The 19,397-nt window shown below is 43.2% G+C and overlaps 1 protein-coding gene across 4 annotated transcripts in view; it reads right to left on the reverse strand.

The window, feature by feature from the left end:
- The window catches only part of RASSF1 (Ras association domain family member 1), a gene marked incomplete at its 5' end in the record, with an annotated part of 26,826 nt that continues 7,429 nt past the window's right edge, over positions 1-19,397 (reverse strand). For 3 of the 4 annotated variants that reach the window (XM_083488757.1, XM_083488759.1, XM_083488760.1), the window contains 4 exons: positions 1-1,653; positions 3,053-3,168; positions 3,930-4,227; positions 4,838-4,942. In XM_083488757.1, the coding sequence (XP_083344883.1) occupies positions 1,507-1,653; positions 3,053-3,168; positions 3,930-4,227; positions 4,838-4,942 (666 nt within the window). In that variant the 3' untranslated portion in view covers positions 1-1,506. Of the gene's footprint in view, positions 1,654-3,052; positions 3,169-3,929; positions 4,228-4,837; positions 4,943-14,881; positions 19,369-19,397 lie in introns of those variants that run through there. The other variant, XM_083488758.1, reaches the window with a different exon arrangement.

Genomic DNA, 19,397 nt, shown 5'->3' on the forward strand with positions numbered 1-19,397 from the left:
TTTCTCACCCCTGAATCTTTTATTGAATTGTATACAAGCAGCACCATTCATAACTTGAGCCCCCAAGGTTTTTAATCCATTGGATTCTCAAGACAGATAACAAGACAGTCCTGATTTGAAAAACTACTCTTCAGAAGGGTCGGCCAAGACTGGGAGGTCCATTTTCCTTTGGATACCTGGTCTGGAGAGTGTTTCAGAGTGTTTCAGACTTTAAAAAGAACAAAACACTTATTGCAGTACAAATACCCCCTCCACCAATGTTCAACTACTACACACAGACAGTTTTATTTCCTGCCAGGTCGTGCCCAAGTCAAGGTTGCCTTTCAAGACATACACCAATGCCTCTCATGCATGTCTATGAGAGATTGCAACATATAAAGGAGGGTGGCCAAAGCTATGGTTGCCTTCAGCAGAAGAGAAATCTGAATCCTGATGATGTTACATCCCTGGTTTTCAGATTTTTAATAACTAGAGACAAATTCTGTCTGGGCAATAAAAAGTGTCTCTCTGTTCCTTCTTCCATGGGTTATTTGGGGGTCCTCGATCACTGCTCTTACCATACTATTCTATATTATATTGTTTTTTATAGTCATTTTTTCTGAGGAATCAACCATAGTCCAAATATCATTTCTAGATACTATTTTTATTGCAATTATGGTGCATTTTGGTTTGCATGTCCTTTCCTATGTATCAGAAAAATAATCAGGAACTCTGCCTTTTCTTTGGGTTCGGCTAATCAGAGTTTCCTTTGGCATTTTTTGATTCTGGTTCAATTACTCTTGACTCCTATTCAGATCCATCTGAGATGGGAGTCAACAGACTTTTTCTTCATTGTTTTTTATGACCACACTCTGAGCAAAGATCATATAGGCAGGTAGTTCTATTCTGCTAGCAGTCTTACTGTTATATGAATCAGTATCAATCTCAACAAATAAAGACATGATTGAACATATAGATCAATCCATGGGCCTTCAAAGTTTGATTCCGATAGAAATACAAAAATTGTATTTTGAAGCAAGGTGCTTGCTAAGGCCACCTCCCTTCTTGGAAATACATAAGAGTTTGAGGCCACTTTGATTTATTTTGCTTATGTTAAATCTCAAGTGATCTTTGCACCAAGTCCACATAACCCTCATTTGGACACACTGTAGGTATAAAAGTGGCATTAGCATCCTGGCACTTTGAAAGTAGCTGCTGTAGCAAGGCTACTCAAATTCTCATCTTCAAACACATCCCACAGGCACTTCCTTACTTCCCCAACTGATCCCATTGCATCATGCATGCAACATCTGTATTAACCACTCACTCCATGGAGAGCACACACACATGCACCAGTCACGGGCTCACAAACCCCTGTTGTCCCTTCCCACCCTACGCCCCTCCAGAGATACATTCAACCCACACAATCGCAGGATCGCTTCACTCGTAGTCTTCTTGGCTTCACCACTTCTCTGCATCTGGCATCTTATATTTACTGGAGTGCTGGGTCTGGGATGGAGCACCTCGTCAACCTGGTGTGCGGGCGGCCAGAGCCTCTTGCATCTTTTGGCGGCAATGGGAATATTTCTGCAGGATTTGTCGAATATGCTCTTCCTCTTCACGCTGCAAGATACGCAGGAAGTTCTGTAGCTCAGGCATACTAAAGGCATCCCACTGCAGAAAAATGTGAAAAGGAAGTAGTGACCACAGTGCTGATGGCACCTGTATTAGTATTACAGTCATGAGCTCAGTGGTACTCCAGGTAGAAGCACAGCTTTACTGGTAAGGAGGGAACCTAGACTTGTGGCAAGAGGTGCAAGAGGTCAATGATGAATGCATGTAGAACAAGGCAGAAAAATAGCCAGAGTGTGTATAAGGGTGGTATATCTGGATTTCACAACGCTCCAAGATTCAGGAACAATACTGAAACAGGACTGCACAGATAACCAGCATTTTCAAGATTTCAGGAAAGATTTTAACCTAAAGTAAGCATTTGTTATTGCAAATGCTAAGACATCCCTATGAACAGGGTAGAACAGATCCATTTGTAATTCATTTTCCCATGTTATACACTCTTGACCGTGGGAATTAATTAATCAACAGTGTCTATGAGTAGTTCAGGAACTATGTTCTACCACATTATTCCATTATGTGAGATTTTTTCTACCATGAACATCACCTTTAACAGCTCTGCTCTGCAATCAATCTTGTTCTACAATTAAGTCCCTGGGTCATTTTCAATGGGGCAATAAAGTGTCATCAAGCCACGATGATTGAATTTTTAAATCATGCTCTAGAGAATATTCTTTTTTTTACTGAAGGTTCAGCCCTTAACTTAAAAACCCCTCAAGCTCCCATCTATTAGAATGCATCATGTGTCAACATGAAACAAGAACAGATAGCATGTATGCTGCTGCTTTTGTTCATACTTATAAATTAGCCGTAGTTTTTTTCTGAAATACATTAAATCAAAAGGTGTTATGATCCCCAGCATTAATTGGCATCCAGTTCACCATGTTTGACTTCAAGTTTTTCCAACCATAAAACTCAACTATTTGATTGGGGGAAAGGCTGGAATAATTTAATTCAGTTTAAATGCTCTGTTTGAACCAAAGCTTTGCTCAAAAGGGCCTTTTTTTACTGGAACACATGTAAATATTTTAAGGGATGACAAATAGCACATATTGCATCCCTACACACCCCAATTTTTTAAAAAAGAAAAATAATGTAGCACTGGCAGCTGTTACTAATTTTTGCAAACCCACAGAGCTGTGCACCATGTATGTTCAAGGTACAACTTCCTGACAGAGTACAAATTTGTATCCACTGATTATGTTAAAGAATACATTTTTAGAAATGTAATGTTTTCTGCAAGAAAAATAATTGTGGTGAAAAAGTTTCTACTCTGTATCACTAGTTAAAGCCAACCACACAACTGGAACTAGGAGCATGAGTGCCCTTCTTTTATCTACTGAGATAAAGATAAGTTAACTTGATAGCAAATATTATAGGCTTTGTCAGTTCTGCATAACTTGACATGGAACCTCAGACAAACATAAACACAAATACTCACATTGACTTCTCCAGTTTCATTTTCCTTCAGGACAAAGCTCAGTGCTTTTTCACTAGGACCAGCTAGTAGCCGGAGACGCAGGGGCTGCTCCTCATCAGAAAGCTTGCGGAGATATACTGACACACAAGAACATTAGAAGTGGAATTAAATGAAGAACTCAATCACCCTGACTCTGTATAACAGTCACCTGGACAAATCAGATTGGCCCTTGTTTACTTTAAGCCGTCTATTTTTTGCCAGCAGAGGGTGCTGTTAATCTACTAGTTTTCCATTTCCATTTCTTTTAGTAAGCAGTGCTGCAGGGAACAGGTCAGGAAAGGCAATGTAAGGAAGATTCAGCTTTTCTTCCTTCCAGCCTGCCTCAGTCAGCAGCAACATAAAATGATGAGACACACTCTAATACAGACCTATAATTAACAATAATGAGAATACAGTCTTATATAAAGCTTCTCTGCTACATCAGCAGAAACTTCAAAAATGAAGTCAGAACTATATTTAGAATCTTCAGTAGAAAGTGAACAAACTTGCTCTGTATGATTTACAGACTGCTTTCTCTCAACCTCTTCTTATTCTAGGACTAATTGCTAAGATTACATCACTTGGCTTCAGACAATGTATTAATAAATCAGCTTCACAAGTAAGGGCCCACAAAATTTTACTAGCCTCTTTGCTCATTAACACTTATGTTAGTTGTTCACTGCACTCTAACAACCTGAGCAAAGAAATGAACTTCTTCCCATCTGATAAAACCTTCCTTTCCTGGCCAACTGGAACCAATTTTTATTTGCTGCAGGTTACTAGGCAAGCTGCTGTTTAGAAGTCTGCAATATGTTACATGTTGGCTTCTCAAAAAACTGGGAAGGGGGAGATCAGGTACCTTGGTCATCCTTTTCTGTTCTCTCAAAGAGGGCAAACTTGCGGGGATTGTCAACTACCATGAATTTCTTCAGCAGAGCTTCAATGACCTCACTGGCACGTGTACAAGAAATTAAATGCAGGTGCTTGATTGTGTCCTTGGGTAGGTAGAATGAGGTGCGCCGCTTTACTGCCTGGCTGCGTGAGGAGCACTTCCTGGTGTCCTGGATAGAGGGCGCCTTCTTATTGGCAGGTACTGAGACAGGCCGTATCAGCTTTAATTGCACCTTGATGAAACCAGTATAGGAACCATCTTTGTTCTGTAGGAGCAGAAGTACAGTAAGCATTGCATGAGGGTCACATGGTTGTAAAAGTAAGAATAAAAACAGGCTACAAGTCAGTGTCTCTGAGGGGCAAAGAAGCCAAAGTTAAATCTCACAAACCTTGGAATGAACAGGGTTTTTCTACAAATACAGGATGCCATCAAAACAGGGATGGAATATGCTTGCGATGATTGCTATACAGTAGTTTTCATTTTAAGGATTACAATGATGGGACAGCAAATGCAGACATAGGCCTCCGAAGCTCAGCTACCAAGTTATACAGGTAAAACTGCCAACCTAGCAGTTCAAACGTATACCAGCGCAAGTAAATAAATAGATACCGCTGCGGCTGGAAGGTAAATGATGTTTCCATGCACTCTGGTTTCCATCACTGTGTCCCGTTGTGGCAGAAGTGGTTTAGTCATGCTGGCCACATGACTTGAAAAAACTGTCTGCAGACAAATGCCAGCTCCCTCGGCCTGAAAGTGGAGATGAGCACTGCACCCCACAGTCAAATTCAACTGGACTTAACCATTCAACGGTCCTTTACCTTTTAACCTTACTAAGTTATACAAGGACTAAGAATTATATGTCTCCTGAAACTTACCAAGCTCATGAAGAGGTTGCTGTTGATCTGACTGTTGTATTCTTTTATCCTTTGCTCAATCTCAGTTTGGGACAGAACTGGCTTGTCCCAGTCGATCTGTTCATCCTGCAGAAGAGCAGGTAATCTGGAATTAGTTTTCAATGCAATCCCACAAATATAGTTCATTTCCCTTCATGGGAAGGTAAACCAACGTTTGTTTAGATACAAGTGATCAAGTAGTGCAGTGGATCAGACCTTGTATAAATTATGGAGGTGGTGTCAAGAGAAATTACAAGTCTCAGGTGAAGCTTTCTACATGCCAGTCCTCACCACTCCTTAGCTTGCTTTGGGGTTGAATGAACTCATTATACCAAGAAACAAAAACTTCCTGATTTCCATTCTCAGCTTTGAATGGTAGATTACAAAATACTTGTGTGCAAACAAATCATATGTGGGTGTGAGAAGAGGTTGATAATCACATCATGCCTGCTTGGTGTTACACCACCCCAGAAACATGACTGTACATTGGCCCCATGATTAATATGCAACACCCAAGGATCAGAATTCTCTTACCATTAAAAAGGCTACAAAGTAGACTTATGCTGTACCTGCAAACTGCAGCATCTAACCACACCCTGAATTCCCAGAAGCTGCAAGGATAGGTATTCAGAACAATAGGGGTTACCAGTGTGGCACACCTGTGCCTGCAAGGGCCTTTCTTGTACCCACTGGGTCCCCTCCTGCACTGAAATGAAGGCATGAAAGAAGTATTCTTGCAGACAATGAAACCCCCCTCCTTTGAATAATAGAATGCCGTATCCGCTGGCTTTCACAGTGTTGCAAAAATAATTTTTGATTTTTGGTAGGACACATACAGGGTTGCCTGTCATGAAGAGAAGCCACCATACAAAAAGTCTGCTTCAGTACACCAAAAAGGCAACCACCCTTCTTGTGAAGCACTTGCTTTACTAATGCAGAGACCAGGGTTCTCTATTTAGAGCCAAACATCTACTCTCAAACATGCAGAAACGGAAGCAACACTTTTCAAAACATTTACTTCAAACTGAATTATGGAGAATTACATTGAGATACAGTTTCACCTCAAGGATCTAGCTCTACCTCAAATAGGTACTTTGGCATTATGCACCATGGTGGTAATTCCAAATGGTTTCCACGTAAAGTAAACCCACTATGGTTTACGTTGCTAATACATGGAACAGGCATCCGACTGAGATTAAAAGGTAATGGGGCTCTCAGAACAAAAAGGATCAACAGAGCCAGCTTCTTAAAAGACATTAACTCCTGACATTAGTAACTTAATACAGTATAGCCCTCAACCCACTGAAAGTCAGGAATCTGTGTAATAAAAAGTTTGCTTTAATATGTACATTGTAGCTCCTCTATAGAAGAGAAACTTCCTTCTACAGTACCTCTAGAATTACATGCTCAAAATGAGCACCCTTCTACATACACACCCACAACCAGTTTCTCTTTCAAATTTTCAGAAGAAGCGAATTGCTCATGGTTGCATCAGCCTCTTTTCCTGTTGACATCACTCTTTTTGGTGGGGGGAGGGAGATTGTAGGGAATTCCAGATGAGCTCACCAAAAACCAATCAGAAATCTCCAGGGATTACTGGGAGCCACTTCCTTTCCCACTGAATGAGTAACCACATGAGCAAAAGGAAATGGGAGAGATCAGCTCCTATTCTCCTAGGGTCTCATTCACAGAGGAGACCTATGAATAAAGCAATATGCAATCCTCTACACTGTATACATATAATACAAATCATTTTAGCTGGAGACATGGGAGCCAAGCAATAATAATGCATTTGTGAGGCACTGACAATGTTTGTTATATGACCTTATATACTACTTCTAAAAAAATAAACCAGGACATCTTTTATTGATAAAGATGTATATTCATAAAAATACTGTTAATTAGAAAATGAACACAAACATCACAATAGCAAGAAAAGGAAGCATGAAGATAAAATTATCAAAAGCAGTTCTAAGATTTCATCATATCTTAACAGCCTGAGAAAAGCCTGGTGCTTCAAAAATAAGTTAAGGCACCAGGTAAGAGGCTCTCATTACTACTAGTCTAACCTCATTTGGTGGTGTGACCCTAAGGAAGGTGTCCAAGGTAGATCACAGCACACAGGCACGTTGGTGGGGTCATATATTGTTGGCAACCTGGGCCCATGTTGTGTGGAGTTTTGGAAGTAAAGCACCATCTCTTTGAATCATGTACAGAAATTAACCATGAGCCAGTGCTGGTCTTTAAGCAATAGCATGCCCTTCACATGGCCCGTTAGCAATCTTGTGGCTCTATTTTGAAATAGCTTGATAATACTTAAGCCACAGGAATAACTCCCAGGAATTAGTTCTCCCTTTGAAATTTAAGTAGTTTGAGAGATTGTTTGCAAAGGAAAATAGACTGGCATTTTTTGGGCACACCTCATGTAAATATGTGCCAAATTCAGCATTACAATTTAGAGTTGTACGGGTAATACTTGCAGAAGAATGGTACTTGGCCTAGAAAACCTGGCTGTGCGATAGCTCAAGACATTACAACTTGCCTGCCTACTGGCAGGTCCATCTAGAGACAACTTATTTTACCATTTAGCTGAAATGGAAAAATCCTTCTGATTTCCAATGTTTAAAACAGAGGTGGGGAACCTCTAGCCCATGAGCCAAATTTGGCCTGGCAGAGGTCCCAATTTCATTTTCCCAAACCATGGCCACTTGCCCCACATCTGACATCATATGTGATGTCAAGTGTGGGGCAGGTAGAGATGCAGCTGATCCCTGCAGAACAGCTGCATTGATTGAGTGACTAAGTTCCCATGGGAAACTTGACTGCACAGCAAATTCCTGCAGAAAGCAGCTTTGCCAGCTATATGTTTGGCGCTGGCGAGCGCAGGGCTGGCAAAACCCCTTGCACTGCAGTTCCCAAATGCCTGACATCCTGCTAACATTTTAAAAACGTGTGATGGACTTTGACAGGTGGATGGGACATCCTGCATACCAATCATCTGGTGCTATAATGACTTCAAGTGATTTACAGATGGCTTGTTCTGCCCAGGGGGTAGGGAGTGATAGGAATCTGGGCCAAAAAGGTTTCCCACCCCTGGATTTAAACCATGAACTTTCAGCTCCAAGCATCCCATTCTCTGTTGACAGGTAGTTGTTGCCCAGGCACTTTTAGCTGGCTCTTTCCATTAATTTTCTTACTCCTAAAGCAATGTCACATACCACTAAGCCATATTAACAGGTGTGGTGAAACAAAGTCCATTTCTGTGCCATATAAAACTAGTGAGCACTGTGAATTACAGAATAATGTATTGCCACTTGGTTCACACAATGCATGGCTTGCAAAACAACAATGTACCCTCTAAATCTAGATGAGTTCAAAGTACAGGGCAGATATTCATCGGCACTATAATTTTTTTCTGTCAATTTAATTTTGCTTTGTTTCTATCCATGCTTTTTATATGGCTTCTATAGCTATTATAGGTAGTATATTACAGAGTAGTAGAGGAGGTGCTTGCAGTCTTCTCTGTTTCAACTGCCCTTCTTTGCCTGCCAAGGCAAACTACCAACTGCCTTTGGAAAGGATACCAGGAAAGTGAGTAAGAAAGGTGAAATGAAGTCTGCCCCTGCTTCAGCTGGAGTCATCCACTACTAGGTGCCCTGTGGGAAGGATCCTTATGGCTTGGTATTTGTTAATTTTGATTACTGTGTGTGCGTGTTAATATGCATTGATGGTACTTGTAAATAATTTTGGAAGGATTTGTATCCTGAAAAGTGTAATATAAATAAGTGTAACAATAAGAGAGATGGGGCGCCTCCTTTCCCAAGCAGAATCAAGAACAGAATCAGTGCCATGCTACAAGTTTGCCTCACAACACAATCTGTATGACTTACTTCTTCAAGAGAGTCCTGGGGAGATACTCTACTTACATGGTTGAAATCATCTGCCTAGTCAGCATACTCATTTATGTAGTATTCATATTTTACAAGCATTTTAAAAGCTTCCAACCCATCCCCACAACCCATTTTATGGCTGAAGAACCAAGGTCAAGAGTTACTTTTCCAAGATCAGAGCTTTCCAAACTATGTGTCACAGTGTGTAGGTGTGTCACGCAAATGCTCCCCATGCTCCTCCCAGGGCTGGTACCCTTTATCTTTACATTGCTAGTAAAACTGGATTACTGTGTCACGAAATTATGCATGTCTAAAAAGTGTGTTACCAACATGAAAGGTTTGAAAAGCTCTCATATAGATGAATCCTTCAGAGCTAAATTGTTTATCATATCCCTTCAACAACAACAGGATTTGCCATACTAGCTATATAACAAGATTTGCAGCACATTCAGCTTAAGGGCAACATGCTATTCCCTCTGTTATTGTGATTCTACTTAACAGACTCTAGAAAACTTCCACATTAGCTCTTTTTCTGACATAAAAAATGTAAAGGTAAAGGACCCCTGACAGTTAAGTCCAGTCGCAGAGAACTCTGGGGTTGGGGCACTCATCTTGTTTTACAGGTCAAGGGAGCAGGTGTTTGTCTGCAGACAGTTTTTCCGGGTCATGTGAACAGCACGACTAAGCTGCTTCTGGTGCAACGGAACACTGAAACCAGAGCAGCGCACGAAAACGCCGTTTACCTTCCCACCGGAGCGGTACCTATTTATCTACTTGTACTTTTAGTTGTGCTTTCGAACTGCTAGGTTGACATAAGGCGGTATCAAAAGGATAGAACAGATTAAATAGAACTACAGTACTAATTATCCTAAGCCCTCTACATGTTCTTGAATTCTCCCAATCAACTCTTCCGCTGTCTTATACCAACTGTTACATCCCACAGCAGCAGGAAAAACATTTACGTTCACACTAAGTCCCAAGGAACAATATTGGGATTTTAATTATTTTATTTTATATTTACCAGGGAATGGGAAATAGCCAGCAAATTATTTGATCTAGCTTCCTCTCCAACAAGGAGATGTTTCCTAGGAAGTAAACAATGCCACCCTCTTCTTGCTGCTCATCAGTTAACTAGGCACAAGATTAGAGTAGCAGTGAGTTCTACAGAAAAAAAATCTCTGTTTAAACCTGCCATGCACCACTCTACAGGAGCTTACATGCAAACTGACAAATCCAGTAAAGCCTGGATTGTGGGAAGCTGAGCGTATTGGGGTGGGGAGCATTTCCTACGAAATTAGTTTTGACCCAAGGAACAAAATGTGAAGTTGCTGTATCCTGTGGAAAAGAGCAAGAGGAAATCTGCAAGGGTGGAACAAACAAAGGGGAAGATGGCTCTAGATAGGATGGGAAGGGCAGCTCCTGCTCCCCCAACACACACAAGGTAAACAAGTCAAATTTGGGACACAGGCATCCTGTTTACAACACATAGAGCCATCTCTAGGACTCAATCCTATTATACAATTTAGAGTATACAATTTTTTAAGTGAAGGTACTAATGATGTGCAAATGCCATAAATCACAGCGGGGATACTGCAACTGAAGCAATCCAGAATTAGCTACCTCAGAGTTGCTTAACAATCATTATATTATATATAAACATGAGCCAACACTGTCTAATGGGCAGTGTTACCTCAGACCTAGCGTGCTCAGGCACAGATACCAAGAACAGACCATGTCCTGTGGGACAACTTCCAAATCAGATTCCTTCCATTTTGACTATTTGACACTTCAGTTAGTCTAAAATGCAGCTGCCAGACTTCTAAGTGGGACCGACTCAGAGGAACCCAGCTTGAAACAGCTACACTAAAGGCAGATTCATTTCCAAGCACAATTCAAAATGCAAGTTCTGCTTACTTTTAAAGCACTATGATTTGTGACCTGTGGGCACCTTAAGTACCACTTTATATTAAAATGTGCCCATGCACTGAAGTCTTTGCCACAGAATATTATAAGGTTGATGATAACCAAAGAGAAGGTATTCTCAGCTATTGCACCATTATCTTTGGAATGTTATCCCCAGAGAAGCTGTCCCACATGTTCTTGTGGGAATAAATTAAGTAAGGATTATAAAATTTAAAAGCACCAAAGATATAATAGGATGATTCTATCACAAGGAAATTGGGCCCTTTGTATAGCCTAACTGCAATTGTATTTTCAAAAACATATGCTCTTGCTGCAGTAAGTCTCTCTGGCAACCAAGTGGTGAGCAATGCTGAAATTAAAGTCATAATTTAAAATTAATTTCAAGTCTGTAGCCATCAACGGTACTTGTGAGCCTACTGACAATGCAATTTTTTTAAATCCTAGAAGCCTCAGAAGTCAATTGTCTAGAATTTTTCTGGAACTAATTATTAACTTTTATGAATATAAAAGATATATAAGTATTGAGAGTTCTCCTGCTGCACTCTGCTTGGTATTATGACTCATTAGATAAGATTTGCTACCACCTGCATACTTCCGTTTAAGATTAGACCCTTTCCAAAGCACATGATTTAGAAAGACACTAATTCATGGACTTGATTGTGCCATATGTTAAAGCGCCTGAATAGCTTACTTTATGCTATCATCATTATCAGTTCTGACCTCAGGAGTGCTCTCATATGAGTAAAGAAGAAACCACAACCTCAGAAGTACTTAACAGAACATAAACCCCCAGTGTGAGTGATGCAGGACTGCTAGGTTGTGGCATTCTTTGCTGAAACAGGGCACAGTATGAAGACGAAATGCCCTGCAAAGACTGAACCCCCCCCCCCCCGAGTACCTACTCACTAACACTAGAAACTTAGCTCAGGATAGCTGCTGGATTCCAGTCCAATATGGACTCTTAGCTGCATTGCTGTGGCCAGGGTTGTTTTGTTTTTGCTGTGCTTTTCTTAGAGCAGTTTTGTGGCATATGTGGCTTTTATGTAAAGAAAAACCAACAACGAAGATGGCCTGTGCACTCAGTGACTCAGTCCACATGTGAACAGGAAAAGAAGGGAGCCGGCGAGAGGAAGAGACAAAACCTCAAGTAAAAAAAAAAAAGGGGGGGGGACTTGCATTGGTCAAGGGATTTAAGGTTTAGAACTAAAGGATGACTGCTATTCTCCACACTTCTCTAGTGTCCTCATGGTTCAACAGATTTTCATAAAAAGTGCCAGCAACATAAAATCCATGCCAATTCCAGGGTTCTGCCCCTGTTGATACCACAGTGTTGAGCAAAGAATCATGGGGCTTAATTCCTACTAAAATAAGCAGCATAAGAAGACGCCTGTTGGGTCATACCAAATGTCTATCTAGAAGACTAAAGAACATTTCCAGTTGTGCATTCATCCCCTGTCAAGCTGCACTTTTGGGGCTCACTGCAGGGTTTCTAAACTCATCTTGTCTATCCTGTGGAGGTCAGAAAGATACATATATTCCCCCTGGACCTGAGTGGAAACTCACCAGTGGAACTTTACAATACTGTACCAAACTTCACACCAAGGCTATGGAAGGGTAAAGGGCCTTCAGTCCCCATTAGACCTTGCAAACCACATCATGCTTAACACATATTAATGGGTTTGTAGTTGTTAATTTCACATCACAGGTCTGAGGGGTTGTTAGATCAGTATCTTGGATCATCTGCCAACTCCCACATGCCTTTCCATTCCTCCCTCCTACCATTCTCTTCACATGATGCAGACTAACTGTATTTCAACCCTGCTTTATCATACTTAATCAGAGGTGACTAACATTTCCTAATCAACAATGCACCCCAAGATGCCTACAGCTTCTATTTTGTCTTCATCATCTGTTGGTCATGCTCATGAAAACCTCAAGAAGAAGAGCTTATTTAACTGTTGATCTCACTGACTCATTTCTCACCATCCAAGTAACTCAAGAAAACGCCACTCAGACCTAAGACAGAATGAAAACAGCACCTCATCTACAAAAGAACACTTTATATTTGGGCTCTACACCCCTCTATGTAAGGCTCTGAGTAGTTGTCACCCTGCAGACAACAGGCCCAGACTCTTTGGATGCAACTTGCACCTAGGTGTCCACCCCCACACCTGCTTTGAATCCTCAGGCAGGCTCAGCTGCTCCTGGTTACACAATAATAACTAGGCTGCCTTTTTTCTTGGCATACTGGAAACGAGCATCTGGTAGCATGAAGGCAAGGCTAGAAAGAGAAAATGCTTTGAAGGAACTGATTTTTCTGCAACACCCCTCCTCCATAGTAATAAAAGAGAGCCACTCTTAATATGGTGCCAGTCTGCATCTTCATAGTGCTAATGTCTTTAAGGGAAATTTAACAAGAACACTCACTTCTTTGTTAGGCAGTCATATGTATACTTCATCCTATCAGAGACTTGTCTAAAGGCTAAGTGCATTTCAACATCACAAAATTGCTTGTATCTTTTTATACAAAGCAAGATATCAGGCTACTAAAATTAGCTTTAAGGAATTAAGAACTTGTTTTTCTGGTTCTGGGATCTCTCTTATTTAGATCTCTGGACAATGCTCTTTGCCAGATGAAACAAGCAGGTTCCCATTTCAGATATTGTCCCAAACAACTTATTGGCATGGATTTGATAAATAAGCTACATTTCAGTTCCCCAGCATGCACTGCCAGTAACAAGGTCAAGGTTTTTTTGACTGATTCCTTGCTTAAGCTGGGATGCTCAGTCTAAAATGTGTGAGACACCACATATTTTGATCCAAACACTCAAGAGAATAAGAAAGCAGCTCTAAAAGCAGTTCCCTGATAACTAGACCAAAGCTAGAGGAATCATTTTTGTTACTCTCATTTGGTGGCAGCACATAAAGGATATTGTCATCACAAGCAAAACTCATCATACTTTAACCCACATGAGTGAAAAGTTTATAACCAATTGGCTATGTTGGTCTTTGCACCGATACACACACTAGGGCTTGGCCCATGTAAAATTAAAATGGATGATAGCTATTTCCGCTGTCTTGTCATCGCATTGTAGCACCATGTGGTAATCTCATCTTGTCCCCAAGTGACCATTCATTCATTATTCTCAAATGAAGCTTGTTAAACTGCCATGACGCCGGATGTAGACCCCTTTTAAGACATAATCCCACACCTGTCATTACTATTAGTCCTCCTCCTAAAAGGACTCTTTTCCCATGATATCTGGGGCAACCACATGAAAGAGAAGAACAATTTTGCTAGCATGGAATGGCAAAAAACCCAAGCTCACCCCTTTTCAATTTGTTGTCATACACATGCTAATATGGTGGAAAATACAAGTAGTCAGAAAAAGAGAGAAACAATACACTCATCCAGGAAGGACAAACTGCATAGTACCATCAAAGGCAGTGCCAACCTACACCTCTGTGTATTCATGTTGCTCTCATCCCATACTGTACTAAAGAGATCCAGTGCCCTCTCAGTGAAGCTCTGCCTACATCAACACTCTACATAAGCACTTTCTCCTTTCCTTGCTCAAAAGTAAGTTTGTGCTCAGGTTTGGAGCCCCACCCTACAAATAACATAATTGTGGTCCCTGCTGTTCACCGCAATCCCTGGACCCATAAACCAGCTACCTACCCAAATGCTACTGCATGCAACCTAAATCGCCCCCCCTCCCCCAACTGTCCTGTACTCTCGACTATGTCTTTGGCTCCTAAACAGTGAACAGACATAACTGGTTCCGTTTTCGAGCTAACTTCAGGGAGACAGAAAAATGAAGGGATTTCTCCTGCTCGGTTCCTCCCAACCCTCCAGCCTGCTCTCCAGGGAAGTTCCAAACAGGAACTCATTCTCACTGTTATTAACCGCTGCTGGTTTCGCGTTTGACCAAAGGTACCTTTCACCCGCTTTCGGTTTATGGAAAACCTTATGGTTGCTTTTTGGGGGGGGGGGGTGCGAGACAGACACAGAAGTGGGCTGGTCGGAAATGCTATGCCTTTCTTCCTTCCTCTCCCCCCGCCAACCCCTATGGATTTGGGAGCTTGGGAAGGAGATCCTAACACCGCGTGGGATTCCATCCCGTCCACACAGCGAGATGTAAGCTGGGATAGAGCGCGGCGCATTTTGCATTAGAGCCGCCTGGAGACTGACGGGGGGGGGGGCTTGCCTCACCTTCTTCTCCTTGTGGGGCTTTCGGATGAAGGAGGTTCGGGCTGTGAAGTACTGCTCTAGCTCGGAGTCCGAGTCCTCTTGGCTGCAGTAGCCGCTGCTGGTGGTGCTGCTCCAGGTCATCTCGAAGGACGGGGTGGTGCCCGCCGCGTCACCCTCGCCCATGCCCAGCTTAGGCTTCTCCTCCACTTCCTCTCGCTCCCTTTGCTTCTTCACGAGAAGACCCGAAGATCCCCGCCCCGCCGCCGCCACACACCAGCGGACCAAACAAACCCAAGCCGTCTGCGTGCCCAAGAAACCCGGCAGAGCTGGGGAGGAGCAGCGCGGCTTCTCTTCGTAGAAACTGCCTCCTGACGGGAGGAGGGAACGATAATAAACGCCTCAACAGCGCCTAGAAGGGGCAGCCCGCGTCCGTTGGTCGCCTGCGAACCCCTCTTTCAAGCACTGAAGCCACGCCGGCCGAGAGCCGCCTTATGGAAGTTCCCCGCCTTCTGCCGGGCGAGGGCTGCTCGAGCGGCAACAGACTCCCGAGCTCCCTTTGGAGGCGGAGACGCCTCCTCTCCCTCCCTCTCCTGGCAGCCGTTGGGATTGAAACGTATACAGCCCCCGCACGCGCGCGCCTCATTGGACGGAGGGAGGGGACGCTGACGTGGGAGAAGCCCCCCTTCCCATCGCGGGCGAAAAGCTCGGCCCCGCCCTTTCCCTCTTCTGCGGGAGCGGCCCGTGCAGTGATTTCATCCCCAAGCCAGCCACGCGGGAAGTGGAGTCACGCTTACTGGCTTTCCTCTCCCCGCTCGGCGCGCCTTTCAAGTCCTCCCGGAATAGCAACACCCTAGAGCCGCCCTCAACTTAACCTTCGGCAGCCCCCCCAATAAAAAACCCCAAAAAAGAAAAGTTTCAAGGGTTGCGGTATGCATTCCCGGCAATTCCTTCCAAGTATACTGTATATAGTGTTAGGATAGGCAGGTTTGGTCGGCTGTATTTGTAAACCTACTCGGACGTAGGTCCCGCAGAAATATTTTAAGAATTGGGTTGTTTATTTAAAAGGCAAAAACGCAGTTTCCTGTTTGGTTGGGTTGCTCCACTTTGGGGGGGGGGGCGCGCGCGCAGGGACAGGGATGTGCAGCTGCCAGAGATTCTGCATGTAAGCCTCACGCAAATCTCTAGACTTGGAAGAATAAAACTTATTGGATTTCTGCCTTGTGGGCAGCTATCAGGGCACAGAAATTTGATATAGTAAGAGATGGCTGTCACAAAGACTTTGGAGTGAAGTGTTCCTATTAGTTCTAGACAGGACTAGAACTAAAAGGACAATTATAAAGACTACAGTGACTACCTATCTTCTTTCAAAGGCATGGGCAAATAAAAAGGTCTTCAAATTCCACCGGAACATGGCCAGGGAAGAAGACTGTCTGATCTCCTCCAGCAGGGAGTCCCAGAGACAGGTTGCTTTACAGAGAAAGTCCTCTCTGACATTGGACTTCCATGCTACCTTCATAGTATATGAGAATGACCTCTCCTCTGATTGTAAACTGCACATTGGATTATCTAAAGTAAGGTATTCCTTCAAGGATTTGTGACGGGTACAACAATATCTGGAGGGCCACAGATTCTCCACTTCAAGACACAGAGAAAGGCAGAAATTCAATCACATGTTCCTTATACTAGCCAGATTAGAAATATTCTAAATTTCCCAGAGTCACGTGTGCAGACATCACTACAGTCACACGTAGAGAACATATCTGTTATGTATTGAGTTTAGCAGAATTCTAAAAAACAAAGTACAAGCCTATGGCCTCCACCTAGGAACTTTCTCAGATCATTTTCACTACAGAAGAGCTCTCAGGTTGATGGGGCACTGCCTCATAACATATTTAGTATATGAGTTAATCTAGTCTTGTTTAACTTTATTTTTGATCCTTTAATCTTTGTTGCTTAAAGTATTTAGTTCTGTAAGTCTGGTAATCTCTCGCCACCCCTTTGCTGTTCTAGACCTAAACAGATAGCATGAATAGCACACCTCCAGGCATTTCTGGTCATAACGTATAAATGAGGGAGGGAAATCTCTTAACAATATATGTTAAGACACCTTTGTCAAATTACAAGAAAGAAGATTCTGACTAAACATCAGGGAGAACTTTCTGATGGTAAGAGCTGCTCAACAGTGGAATGGTTTCCCTTGGAAGATGGTGGATTCTCCTTCATTGGAGGTTATTAAGCAGAGGCTGGATTGCCATCTGTCATGGATGCTTTAGTTGAGATTCCTGCAAGGAGTTGGACTAGATGAATCTCAAGGTCCTTTCCAACTCTATGATTGTATTAAGAGGTCAACGAGATGGAAGAACATTGAAGAGATGCCACTTTGAGCCAAAAATCAGGGATTCCTCCCCCACCCAATTCCCTTGTACATGCACGCCTGTCTGTTTCTGTCTGTCCTGGGAGTAGCTTGCAAAAGCTGTTGCTAAGCAATGTGGTTCCATGGCAGAAGTGTTTAGTCCAGCACGTGGCAAAATGTTAATTGGCAACGAGCAATGCCAGCTGGGCTGATGGCCTTGCATCTCTAAGTACCTGCCCTTTCAGCCCTCCCTGCCCCTGGGACATGTTAGCAGCATCTAGCCCCAGCTGCAGCAAGCAGCTCTGCCAATAACAGGATGGAATTGGATCTGTCAGAACCATGATGAAATCTGTGGACCCCTCCCTTCTTCTGCTAAATCTTGTCTTGTTTTGAAAATGCAAGCTGATGGCTGCATTTATCGAGAGGCACCAGAGGCTTCCCACATATGGCAGCAGCAAAATTCTCTTAAGCAGGTAAGACAGCCAGGGATAAACCTTCCATAATTTATAATATGCCTAGTGCTATGCTAAATATGAGTGAAGATAAGAGAAAACCTAGCCATGTGAAGGAACAGAAGTGAGTGTAGGGAGCTCCTGAACACCTTAGGATTTTCACACTTGTATACTGCATCAAAAATCCACTCTGTGTGTGTGTCTCTTCCTGCCTCATTACAGGCAGCTGCAATCTGAAGGGTAATCTGCAACATGTTTAGTTATCAGTTGAAAACCATCAAAAAGGACCCCTGATTTTAATAAGCTTGTCTGCAAACACTATCCTTTCAGACATATTCCTATATACATTTTGGGGAGCACCAGACAAATATCGCACCAAGTCTGGCAAATCTATGAGTCCCAAGAACAAAAGGTATTAATAGAAGACAGGTGGGGAACTTCAGGCCCGGGGGCCAAATACAGGACCCCTGGAAATCTCACTTGGCCACATTTAGTGCCACATACCATGCCCTTCACTGGCACTGCTCTGCATCCTCCTTGCGTGCTTTTGCTAGGCTAGAATGTGTCCTTGCAGTGTAATAATGCACCTTGCTTGTCTGGATGGAGAGGGGTGTGCCCGTGCCTGAATTTTGCATGGCTGGAATGGAGCCTACTGTACAATGGAGAAGTCACATTTATTGCTCCACTGACTTCTTGCTGCTAAGCCCTGTCTACCAGCGGTGCACAGCCCCTGGGAAGCTGCACAGGAGGGAATGCAGCCCTTGAGCCAAAAGAAGTTCCTCACCCACTATAAAAACAAAGGAAGTATAGTTTGTAGTTCTGGCTATTCCAGCCTCAAAATGACATCTAGTGTGTTAATTTGGTACAAAAGTTACAAATGAACATAAAAACCGCCTTGCCAAGTCAGCAAATAGTGTCTCCCCTACCCCCAAACTACGGTTCCTAGTACCAAGGCCAGCCAAGTTATTCTTGAACTTCTCCATCTCTCCAACATACATACATACATACATACATACATACATGTTTGCTGCTCTTTCATGACACCCCATATCAGCTGCCTATGACAGTCACCTCATAATGCCTAATGGTTGGGCTGGCACAATTTGCGTGAGCATTCAAGTTCTTGTAAAGGAGTGTTTCCGGCTATTCCAGATGTATTTTCTTCAGTGCAAAGAAGCTCTTTGCATTATTACAGCCCCATGTATGATAGGGTTGCCATATTCCAAAGACCAAAAATCCGGATCCCCCACCACATTCGGAGGACCCCACCTCCACCCCGCATCTCCATTGCTCACCCCCTCCCCTCCGCTGACCCCTTCTCTGCCCCCCTGCTCGCCCCCTCATTCCATCCCTTCTCGTACCTTCCCTGTCTTTGGCCTCCTGCTCTCTTTTCACCTGGGCACTCCTCCTGGAAAGCCAGGCCGGCCTTCTCCAGGCTGCAGTTGGCCTTTGCCACCTCTGGAAAAGCAGTACAGGCAGGCCTTCCACAGGCTGTGGCTGGCCTCCACTGCCTCTGGAGAAGTGGTGCAGGCCAGGTGCTTCAGTGGCCGCGGGGCCTGCAGGGGCTCCAGCCTGGAGGCCGCTAAGGAGAGTCGTAAACATGGCCGCCAGAAGTAACAGCGCCATGGCTACCCCTTCCTTTTGTGACAGCACAGCTGCTCAGCCAGTGCCCTCAGCGCACCAAAAACAAAAAACACAACTCCAGACTTTTTTTAAAATTAAAAAATCATCC

This window comes from Podarcis liolepis (assembly GCF_965112155.1).
Source record: "Podarcis liolepis genome assembly, chromosome: 2".
NCBI lineage: Eukaryota > Metazoa > Chordata > Lepidosauria > Squamata > Lacertidae > Podarcis > Podarcis liolepis.